Here is a 12,547-nt window from a genome sequence, read left to right as displayed (position 1 = left end):
GCATTTCAATATAACACACAAAAGCGTAAGAAAAAAAAATAGAGGAAAGACGGGAAAAAACGGCAGGTTATTCACTTAGCACTGATAAGAACAGAGGCTGCTGCTACCAACAGCTGTCTGCTTACCTGAGTCTGACTGATTGCTATATGGTTGCCATGCAGAGGGGACTGACGCTCCTTCTCTTTACCGTGCCGGCTGCTCTGCTTGCTGCGCTGAAGCTGCTGCCTCAGTTTGGCAATCTGCTGGAGAGAAGTTCAGGCAAGGGGGTAACGAGTCATGAAACTAGTAACTGCTTCTATCTGTCCTTAGAAAGTATATCGCAATATTCCAAGCTCTCTTTAGTGGATTTTACAAGTACTGTTTCTCCTTGAAGCATGAACATTAAACCTTCTGTCCAATTGTTAGACTTTTTTTTTTTCTAAAGTATCTGCCTGATTTGCCAACCTGAACATGACAGCAGACATAGTTTAACTGCAAAACTTCCTTATTTACAAACCGCAAAACACTGTAATAGCAGATGCGAGCAGAACTATTCCTCCTGACAGCCTGCAGGAATTTTTGGCCTGGGGACTGGGCACTGAGAACCCCACAGTTCCATTTCTTTGATCTTCAACAGAACTAGTGCTGTCCAGAGATAATCCACCATAAAAGCAAAAGAACCTTCACAAACAGCTGGCAATGAATACGCATTACTCTATCTTGGAGAAGTTACCACAGATTCAGGCAGACAAAATTATCTTTTTTGCTGTCTGTTGAGAAGATATCTAACCAAAAGATGCATACTTTAAAGGTCAGATACAACTACAGCCATTAGATTTTTACCTGATGCTTAAGAGAAGCCGAAGAACTCCATTCAGGATACCTCCCCCTTTTTATTCCTCCTCAAAAATTTCTACCTGCAAGTGTACTTCTTTAAGCCTCTTCTGTGAAGTTTGGACTGCATGCACATTTGCAGCCCAGGTGCAGAGACCTCCCTAGGACTGTATACATTTTTCTTTATGCTCAGGCCTCCCTCTCCTTCTTACTCAGCACATGGGCAGGCAAGGCAGAGCATTCATGGTTCCATTTCATTGATAACTCAGCTGCAGATGCAATTAGAGCCCTGAAGGTCAATCAAGGAGAAGCGAATCACTTGGATTTCATATTTCAAAGAACTTCATCAAATGGAAAGTAATCTCTCTTTCTGAGTGATGGCCTAACAACACATTCACAGAGCGGCTCACACAGCTCCAAGTAAGTAAATACATCAGTAATGCCCTTGCAAAGTAGTAGAAAATCACTCCACATCACACTTCACAGTTCAGAGATGGCAGAGCTTGGTGAAAAGGTTTGGGTGGAGAGCAGCTCCAGGCCCTGGACTTTCCTGTGTGATGTTTCTGTTTTTACTCACAGAAAGGGTATCTACCTCAGTGGCTTCCTACATGAAAGCCTGCCACAGCTTGCTATCCAAACAGTTGCGACTCAGAAATGGTTGAATCCTTTGGATCTATCCACAATGGATGAACCATTTAGATCTCCCTGAGAGCCCGAGTGTACAATATATCCAGACAGAGTCCCCTTGTGAGTATCTAAGTACCTAGCTCAGAAGAGCCATATTTAGAGAACTATGAGACTATCACTTGACCAAAGGGGCAACCTGGACATCCCAATGGAAGAAAATGTAAGGAATCTGAATAGATACCTTATACCTGGGGAAAAAAAAAGAAAAAAAGTCCAGGAACTTCCCCGTTCATATTGCAGAACTAATGGCAATTAGGAAACCCATCTCCATAGAAGGATGAAGAAGCAAATAAACCTAGTTTAAAAAAGAGAATGTAAAAATATACCAGGATTTAACTATAAAATACTGAATAGGGAAAATACCTTTATCTTCCCCTTTAAAAACAGCAAAAGAAACATAAGGTCCAGACCAGAAGACACTGGTGACTGAAATGGGTGCTGCATGAATCTCAGCTGCTACTTAGGAAGCAGGAACACTGGGCAAGTAGGGTGCTCTACGTCAATCTTTCATTTCTGCTGCATTTTCTAATCTGTTCTTAGGAGCGTGCTATAGCGAAGGTCTGTATGCATCCACCCTAAAGCTCTCAGAGTCCTGTTGTAAACAGCTTGCAGACCTTTAAAAGAACACAGCCTCTCAATGTAAAATCCGAATGCTGAAAGCACTAAAGGGTGTTGAAAAAACAGTGGTACAAAATTCTTTTGCCCATTCTCATCCACATTTAGACAAACAAGAAAGTGACTGTTTCCAACAGGAAGAAGGGAGCTTCCTACAGGGTTTATCTTTACCTTCTCCCTAAGCAGCACAGACATGCAACCAGAGCACCAAACATGAGCCAAAATAAACTGATCACACCTAGGAGGTATGTTGATCCTCACGAAACATGTAATAAATAACCCAAGTTAGGGAATTGGCTGTTCAAACCAAGCAGTGCCAAGTGCTAGTACCACGAAGAACATGCACTTGAAGATCTAATTATTACTGTGGTATAGATGCACTTTGACAGTAAACTCCATTCAGGGCAGAAGGCAATGCCAGAGAGTACTGGAAATACGAAAAACACTCAACGTCTGCCCATTCTGAGAGCTGAGATGACCAATACGGCGTCTTCAGAGCTCAGACGTGAACTAGCTTGAAGCACCAAGGGGATTTGCAAGGCTGGTTCTGAAGCCAAGCAGAGGAAATAGAGCTACAGTTTTCACTGCGTTGTCAAGTGACCTACTGCCAATACACACTTTCCCCAGAACCAATTTGTGATCAAGTCTTATCTATGTCAAGTGGAAGTAGAAAGAACGTAGATCAAGAGGTTTCTTTGTGGCACTTCTTATACAAGTGACCCCTCCATAGTTCCACACCACGAGTTTTCGCCTGTCCAAACAAGAGCACAAAATGTCCAAGATGAGGCTTATTCGTGGTGGCCTCATGTGCCAGTGATACCGTGGCGCCACGGATTTGTGATTCTCTTGAGTACAGCTCTGCAGCTTCAAGAACCAGGCACTTCTGCTCCACGGCTTAACTGAACAGTTAAAAATGAACCCAGCCTCTCCAAGATGGCAAGAGTGCCCTGCGTACGGGTTGGAAGATGGAATCTGGCCCTCATACTGCACAGCAGTACGGAGAGAGGTACATTAGGCAGAAAGGAAAATGTGTTAGGCATCTAAAACAAAAAAATAAATACAGTGCAGCAGTGAAACACTCCAACTCAACGGGGCAGCTCAGAAGAAAGGGAAGGGTTCAAGGCAGCACTTCCCTCACATGGCCGAGCACTGGCCATGACCTGAAAGTGACTCAAGCATGTACAGTCATAATAAAAACACACATGGAAATCATCACTTGAAGAAAGACCTAATGTTTATTCTTCAAAGAATCCAGTTGCTAAAGACATTAAACCTTTAGCCTTGCACAAATGTGCACTTAGACACATAAAATGAGACATGGGTTTTAATATACTCATTCAAACGTTCTCCCTGTCTACCCAGCTGGAGAAAGAGCAGAAAATTCTCATTCTGCCATGCAGGTTCTCCCATAACGTGTCTTAAGACAAGATTTGAAGGCTATATCTGAAATAAAAACTTTAAGAAAAATCAAATTGGGGCTTTTATTGATGTTGAATTGAAAATATTTGTACAAAGCACCAACAAAATGTTACTACATGTAGAATCCCTGCAAATGACTTACATGGTGGTTATAAATTCTCTCCTAGATAAAAATCCAATCTGCCTTTTTATGAGTCATTTCTCATCAGAGCCATTAAACTACTGATAGATGAGCAGCTCCTTTTCTGAACTTTTATTTTTAAATATGCAAGTTTCCTACCATTAAAGAAATTAAAGCATTTTGAAATCTACTTCCACTATTCAGATACATTTATTTAAAATATCTTGCCACCTCAAGAGCTGTAAACATATAAGCTAGTAAATTTCAAATTACGTTTTTTGATTCAAAATGTGCAAGTGCTCTCATATGATTGGATCTTGGCAAATTAAAAAAGATATTTGTGCATATTCTGTATGAGAGCAGAATCTAAGAATTAAGAAAAATTTCAGCCTTTCCTCTCCACGTGACACAAAGAGCAATGCATCCTAACAGTAATAAACATCAGCTCTTCTCAGGATCTTGACTACATGTTTGATTACAAAGACAACTGTCCACATGAACACACTAACTGGACACTAAGTCAAAGTTTATTAAAAAAAATAAACAAAAAACCTACAATTACATTTTCTGATAGCTGAATATTTTTACAGCTGGAAAGGCACTTGGAATATTATTTTTATATATACCAGTTGTAATATGCATGTAATCTAGTATAACTAATAGCACACACCTGAGACATGCATGAAATGGGTTGGTTCTCGATAGCGCTGGAACCAACTTGGTAACCTGATTAATTCCACATTTGTGGAGATCCAGATATGGGCTGTCAGTATGAAGCAGCGTCTCATATGTCACTGCTCCTGACCAAATAGTAATTAATATATACCCTCTAACAGACCACATTTCAGTAAATCTAGCATACATATTTTCCTATTGATGAATAAGCCACAAATGCATAAACTCTCTTTACGGCTTCTTTATGGGTTAAGGGTCTCCCTTTAAACTTATTCATGAACAATCTGCAACTAAGCCAGCCAACGAAAGTGTCGAACAAGCCTTAGATTCATAACTCCAAGTACTGTTACCTGTGTAACTCATAACGAATGCAGCTGCCTAGATAATTTTATTTCCATTGTTTAAGCTCTTGCTTTCAGTTACCTAGAGCTCTGTCAAATTTTCACTAAACTTCCATGCTACATTCTGGTCTCCTAATCCTCTCCCAGTCAGAGATTTCGGTGGAAATATTAGAGTTGTTTTAAAAATGGCATTCAAATGAGAGAAATAAATATTTTAACTTGTGCCAAAAAGCACTGTCACAGCTGTCTCACTGAGAAGGTCTGAGAGAAAGGACTTTTACGGATAGATCCTTCTGGCTGGAAATGTGCATGTCTGTTCCTTTGGAAAAAAACGTAACATTTTGCAAAACTTGAAAAAAAAACATGTTCAGCAGAGATGCTTGAGACTGGTAGCTACATTTGCTAGTAATCCTGCCTTTACTACACTTGCTGTTTGAACAGAACTGACCCAAATAATTTCTCTTTCCAGAAACTGTGGAGTACAAGGACACAAAGAGAGTGAGTGCACATCAGCAAGCAACAGGCTGCTGCTTCGCTGGTACTGAACAGGTTCTCAATCCCACCGTGTGTGCGTTGAACAGTCTGGTAGAGGAAGAGACAGATGAGTGTAGGAAAAGAGTAAGAACAGGTATCTGCCTAGAGAGGGAACAGCTGCATAGAGAGGCTGGAACGAGGAATTAGAGAGGAAACAGAAAGGGATAAAACGGAAGCCACGCGATGGGGAGATAGAACAGACAAGTGGCTGAAAAGTAACTGAGAAGAGCTCAGCTAGAGGAAGATAGACAAGAATAGCCTGGATAATGCCCCCAAAATGACACTGGGAATATGAGGCTGCCGAACTAAGATTTAAGGTTGGGCAAGAAAACTGGGACGAGTAGGTGGAGATAGGGAATGGAAAACAGAGGAAAAGAACTGTAAGATGGAGGGGGGAGGGACAAGGACAAATTTTAGAGAGAACCACCCCTGCAACAAAGGGAATCCAAACAATTCCCTTGCATACCCCCCCATTTTTACCACCACCAGTATCAGAAAGGAACCAGGAAACCCACTGGCCACTAGGTCTCTTATCTTTCTCTTCTCCACAGTTCACGAAAAGGACATCGACCCAGCCCAAGGTACTGCTGCAAACTCAAACGGCAGAAGTCCTCGCTTATGCGCTGAGGGCTTCACCACCCCTCACAGTCCCCGCCGGGCGCTGCAGAAAAGCTGTTTGCTGCAGAGCTCTACAGGGAACTGCCTGCTGATGACCAGCGGTCTGTTAGCAAAGGCAAGTCAGCGCTGTCCTGGAAATACAGACTCTGTTCCTGCCCCTGTGAGAGGTCCTTTATGCTGGGAGGTACTGTTTAAAAGTTTTCAGGCTCACAGCTCCTTTGGCATTAATTTCTGAGCACTTAACTTTGTAATTCTGATCTTTATTTGCGGCTGCAGATGCAGCCAGGCAGGTGTTCTGAAGGCCCACACACCAATAAATCAGTTAAGATGCGTTTCACAAGCGGCACTCAGTGACCGACAGGAGTTTGCAACACTGACCTCTTCTCACACTAAGTCCATGCTTTTAAAACAAAGCTATTGCCATCACTGGTATGAAAGATACTCCAGATTTTGTCGAATCAGATTTTAAAATTTTATATTAATTTAAAATTAAGCTTAAATCACTCCTGACAACTCCTCTTTCTATGAAAAAATGTCAGGAAGAGCAATCTATCTATTGCCAGCAACAATATCTCCTTAGATGACCTACACATTTCCCCTCCTCCTTGCAGACCATATTAAACAGGAAGTCAGTAGAGAGAACATAAGTGGCTCAAACTAGAGCAGAAAAGCACAACCTTAAGGCAACATGCTGCAAGAAGCATTTCTTAAAGAGAAACATGTAGTTCTGACACCTTCCTGACAGGGACATGAGACTGAATGCAAGCCAATTTTTCAGCAGGGTCTAGAGCAGGAGTTAAATGAACTCTGGACAGAAGGTGCTTTACTGGGACCTAAAACTGAAATAATATAAAAGGATCCAAGCTGGAGACCATTTCGCATAATTAATTTCTTAAAATTCATATCCACTTCACTTTTGATGAGTTATTTTGAGTTGGTTTTGTGGTTGTAACAAAATACATATTAACAAACTCATTTCAAGTAATCATATCATTACTGTATCAAAGATACTTATGCTCCTACGTCAGGTACGTTCTCCATCTTCAGCCCTAAACTTGAGTGAAACTTCTACCCAAGAATTTGCTAACAAACCAGCACATGCTCCGCTGCTCTCAGGAGAGCAGTACTAAAGAAGAGAAAGGTACCTATGGTAACAGTGAACAGAAACATCAGTAAGCAGGAACAAGCTGGTTCTTCAGCACATAGTAGGAAGAGAGGATATCCAACAGGCATAAAATAATTGCCAGTCATGAAACAACTCTTATATTGGAGGTAAAATCCATTTCAAAAGCAACAGAGGAAACAGTGTGCAGCTTCCTGGACAGGGATAAGAAATGCCTTAGACATATCAAGGCTTGAAATTTTTCACTTTTAATCTTCTCACCTCTTTCAGTTGATCGGCACTTCCCCACGATGCCGAACGCTGATGTGATCTCTTTTCTGCTCCCTCTTCAGCCCAACAGCTAGGCGTCTAGAGAAAAAACGAGAATATATTACACTGAATTCTCTATGTAAGAAAATGTGGCACACAAGTTATTGATTTTATCTTTCTGCGGTGTCACGTTCCAGACATTACCTATAAAGAATAAACTTCAGAATCTGACACATGGCAGTCATCTCTCTCTCTCTCCATACATATACAAAGTCTTAACTGATAGAATTAGCTGTGATGTTCTCTAAGTTTGGATTTACAAAGTATGAAGACTACAAGCATTATTGAAGATGAAATTAAATGCCTGGCAGCTACTGAAAAAGTTCCTAGGGCTTTCAAAGCACAGATACAACAGATCTGGCCTAATACCATTAAGCGCTGAATTTTAGCTTCAGATCACAAGGCTACACCTTGGAATCACACCATTACTGTAGTATTAATATACAGTCTACAGCCTGGCACTATTTAGAAGTACTAATATTTAGTGGGCTAAGTCTTTTGGCCTAGTGTCCTGTTCATGTGTTCCAAACCAATGCTCCAAACTTCCCTTGTGATTTCTTTCCCTTAGCCACTGGGAATACTTCCATCAAAGGCTCAGTAAATGGTGTGGGCAATTATAAAACAAATGAAAACTCTCATGAAAAGGGGAAAAAAAAAAAAAGTAATCCAAGTTTTTTTACGCATGTTCCCAGGGAAGAAAGCATTTAGAAAAGTTATGATTCCGTGTATTTATTATATGACACACTGTGTGGGTCAGAATGAGATGTCAGAAGATGATGGGACATAAAAAAGAGTGAAAAGTTAATGCAGTTATTTAAAAAGTACCACAAAAGGAGTCACTCAGCCAGACAATCCACAAGCCTTCTTCACACAAAGCAGAGCCTCGATGCAATGCACATTTTACCTGCGTGCACTTTTACTTGCTCTTCATTTTAATGGAACTATATTTTAAATAATTGCTTGTTCTTGCAGACTGGCTACTTACCATCTCCCTGAAATTCTAAACAAAGGAAATATTTTCTTGCTTCGTAATGCTTTTAGAGCATCACCACTATTTAAACAGCTTGCAAAATTTTAGAGAACTAGACAACAGAAAAAATAAGAATGGCTCCCTTTTGAAAATCATGAGCTTTCGTGACTCGAAATTTACTTGATAATTTAAAGTATTTTCCTGAAATATTTCACTGTATCCCAAGTACAACTTTAACTATATCCTCAGATTATAAAAAAGGGAAAACATCAGTGCAAAGGATATTCTTTGAAAATTTATTTTCCTGAGAGTGTTTGCTGAACACTCTATTGCTCCGTGGTTTGATAAACAGCTCCAGGAGAAAGCAGCAACAGGCATTTCATGGTCTTAAATATTGTCCGGCAACCCAGAAGGAAGTACCAGGGATGGACCTTAATAAACAGGGAAGTGGTGACACTCAGTATCTTCCAGCTAGCTAAAATGCTAGCTTTAGTCTAAATGAGTTTCTTGGTGAAAAGAAGCAAACTTAAAAAATAAAGCAACTCCCCACATATATAAAGTGAGGGATTGCTTACATATTTGTAAGCACGTTTGTCCAGGTAACAAGGACTAAAACAACAAAATAGTGGCAACATTCTGAAAAACTTCATCAACAACCCCAGGGACTTTTGGTAGCAAAAAAGTAGAAGAGTACCTGCTGCAGCTGATTGAATCAGAAATCAAAGTAAGAAATATAAAACACACCAAATCACTTAATATTAGATTTTGCACTTTCTCAAGTAGGCTTCAACAGCTTCTTCCACACAGATCCTATTCCCCAAGCCAGCAATTGCCTGGAGCTACCTTCAACGTCTGGTAAATTGAGCCCTGTCACAATCTTTCCAAAATACTCACAAGAGTATTGTTATACAGGGGCAGACTATTTGTGCCCCTCAAATTTATTTACAGTTTTAACATATCGACACTACATGATGCTCCTAGCACAATACTGGAGAGGACAATGTTTTATTAACAAACTATTTCTATTGGGGCCAAAAAAAGAAAAAAACTAAAAATTATGACACAAGCAGCTGCCACCATAGCAAATCCCATAAATTGCTCCTTCTAATACACTGTAAGTGACTTTATATGAGGACACCTTGGTTGTACCTCCCAACCTTGGTATTAAAACAAAAGCTTTAAAAAAGCCTTCACATTCAAATTGAAATTCTGCTTGCTGATGTGCAACTCACTTCAGTGTTGCACGTACATCACAAATAAAAGGGGGTAACAGCACCATTAATATGCCACATTTCTTGAAAGTTGTTTTCCCATATATATATTTACAGGAAAACAAACGTACTGCTACAAAACCTGCTTATTCATGAAAGCCTGGAGATACTGAAGATAAATCTCTGAATCACAATAAACCAAACCAAGGTTACTGCACTTCAGGCCAGAAATAGAGTAACAGAGGTCACAGATAGTGTCTATTAAAGTAGTGATGATACCTTGGAGCTGAAAACACATTCATTTTACCACTTAACATGAACTAATATATATTTATTTTTCATACTGGTATGTACATGGAAAAACATTTCAAACATTTCATGATGAGAGCCTTGAAAACATCAAGTATTTAATAATGCTGGTATTTGCAATGCATGCTTCAGCTTCAAGAGGTGCAGGGCTGCTGGTATTTTGGAGGTGAGGGTCCAAGGCTGCAGCCCCAGCTGACATGCTGCCCGTACAAGCCTGTGCACGGGATAGGGCACTCCGAGAACACCCCATCTTCTCAGCCTTAAAGTCAATTAAAAATGTCATTGTTCTAACTCGGCCAACCTTGCAGAGATTAGCATTTCTTCCAGAGGGTTTCGTAATTCTGCCTTGCTTTTCCACCCGTATCGGGGATAGACACCTACATTCTTTCCACTTCGCTTAGACTAGAATGACTGCATAAAGTACCAACCTACCTCAACTTAAAATAAGACTGAATTTCTTTAAATATCTCATGTATTATTACCAGCCTTCACTCTACTTACTATATCTAGCTTGCACTCCAGATGAACTACATATGGAGTATGGGTGCGAAGTTAAGAGCAGAAGTCTAGTTTCTATAGGAGAATTGGTAATGCTTTTGAAGAACTTCCATATTCAGAAGAAATTAAATTGAAGAAACAGTGGATTTTTAATTAATGTTTGATAAGAAAAAAAAAGTATCCTCAAATGCAGAATAATTTCCCTACAACGTAACCTATACCAAAAAGCATTCATCAGTTTTGTAGTAAAAAAAGAGTACACATTCTCCAATGAAATATTCTCAAATAAAAATCCATTTTCATTGCTTTTTATCTCATTTTCACTCCTTCACTAACATCACTCAGTCAATATTTTTTGCTTAGCCCCTCAAGTGAGCATTTACTCATAAAACTCTGAAAGTTGCTGTGCCAGTCGCTGTGCTTTCTGCATTTCATAAACACATGCATATACTCCTGATTGTCAAGAGTCACGTTTTTCAGTGCAGCTTAGCTACTGCCAATGGTTGAGGGATTTATGCATAAATGCAATTTTAATAAAAAGACTGCTAATAAAATTCCTTGTTAGAAGATTTCTGCACAAACCCAAGCCATGGGATTTCCTCATACTTTTTAATTTGAAATAATCATCCCTCTTGTCAGGACAACACTACTGCCTCTCCTCTCTGTTCAGCTTTTCCCTCACTCATGCTGAAAAGCTAAAACTTCACTCCCCTGCCACCTTCCCCTTTGGGAAGCCTTGTTTCCAAAAGAGGCAAAGAGTGGCAGCCAACAGGTCAAATAACCTAAACACTTATTTGAGCTCACTAGGAAAGCAATTTTACTGCCAAATGCTTGCAGCTCAAATATTTGCAGAGCAAGTTTGTTTCTCTTTTCTGTAACTAGTGAAAAGGTTTGTTTGTGAATGTTTAAATATTCTAAACATTCTTTTCATAAGGCTATTTGCAGAGTTTGATATGGGTACACATTTTATGACACAGGTTAAGAAGTACTGCAACTACAAAGGATGCCACAGAAAATCCCCTGAATGGAAATTATGATTTCAAAACAAAGACTTTCATCTTACTTGTATGCATAGGACTGTCAAGTGAAGGCATCCTGGAAGTAAATCTAGGATTAACAGCTCTTAATGGGTATGTTTCTTAATAGAGAGGAAAAAAAAAAAAAAGATTGTTTGTTCTTCTTTGTTAAAACTGTCTGGATGGTTTCAAAAGGCATGAGCAGGGTATCAGGGCAGCATTTCCTTAAATGGCTCCACCAATATTTCCTGTAAAACCTACAAGTGTCTTTGAACCATTTTAACTGATTCCCAAATTCATTAAGCAGGATTTCCCAGTCATAACACAACTGAGAAACACATACCATTAATACCTCTCTATAGAGCACAAAGGTGTTTACATAATTCGGAGAGGCCTTTTTTCATTTCTAAGCTTTCTACACTTACCCTTCTCCTGGCCTGGCAACTTCTGTGCATCACTTTCACAGCACACTTTGAAGAGACTTGCAGAATTATTTATACATTCTAAGTCATCTTGAGAAACTGGGTAAAGTCTTGTATCAATTTTAAGAGCCCCTCCATTTGTAAAATTTACAAGTGAGTGGAAATGGAAAATTAATCAAAAACTATGTTGAGTTATGATAAGAAATATCCTTGCTCTTGGACGGCACAAAGTTGTGAGCAAGATGCAGGATGACCAAAGTATCATTTTGCTTTGGAGGACAACCATGATAAGAACAAACCAGAATCACAACATGAGAGGTAGAAAAATGATGCAGCAACTGTCCCTACATGCTCCTGAGGTTAAAAATATAACCTAAGGTAGATTCTCTCTTCTATTTCTAAGTTTTGCTTCAGAATCCTCAAACTCAAATGTCTTATTGTTATTTCTTTTATTCTTCCTTCTGAATTCTCTCCAGTGACAACCCTATCAATTCTTCTTAAGAACAACCCTCTCCTTCCCTTCTGCACACACAAAGATGCTCTTGAGACTCACTAATTTATGAATGATTTTATTTTTTTCAGCCACTACTATCATGAAGTTTTTAATATTTTTAATATCACTTAGAACAATTTTCCATAAAGCAACTTTGAAAGAAACCAGATATGAGGCTGAGGTCTTAACCTGCCTATTTAGCTGCCCATACATAGAATGTAACTTATAGCAACTATTTTATAAAAATGGAAGATTATTAATTACCAGTTTAACAGCATGTTACTGAATTGATACTATCAAACTAACTTTATCGCACTCTGCTTTTTAGGTCTTTATAATAAAATTAAGAGAATTTACATTTCCTAGGAATTAG

General features: G+C 39.3%; 1 protein-coding gene across 4 annotated transcripts in view; it reads right to left on the bottom strand.

Annotated features, from left to right (window-relative positions):
- The window catches only part of GLCCI1 (glucocorticoid induced 1), a 49,800-nt gene that overhangs the window by 18,883 nt on the left and 18,370 nt on the right, over positions 1-12,547 (bottom strand). For 2 of the 4 annotated variants that reach the window (XM_088533474.1, XM_088533477.1), the window contains exons 3-4: positions 7,208-7,294; positions 126-242 (exon numbers count right to left, since the gene is read on the bottom strand). In XM_088533474.1, the coding sequence (XP_088389600.1) occupies positions 126-242; positions 7,208-7,294 (204 nt within the window). The remainder of the gene's footprint in view (positions 1-125; positions 243-7,207; positions 7,295-12,547) is intronic. The other 2 variants (XM_088533475.1, XM_088533478.1) reach the window with 1 other exon arrangement.

This window comes from Tinamus guttatus, unplaced genomic scaffold (assembly GCF_059628265.1).
Source record: "Tinamus guttatus ecotype Peru unplaced genomic scaffold, ASM5962826v1 Tinamus_guttatus_pri_ptg000503l, whole genome shotgun sequence".
NCBI lineage: Eukaryota > Metazoa > Chordata > Aves > Tinamiformes > Tinamidae > Tinamus > Tinamus guttatus.
This window is presented reverse-complemented; position numbering and strand designations above follow the sequence as displayed.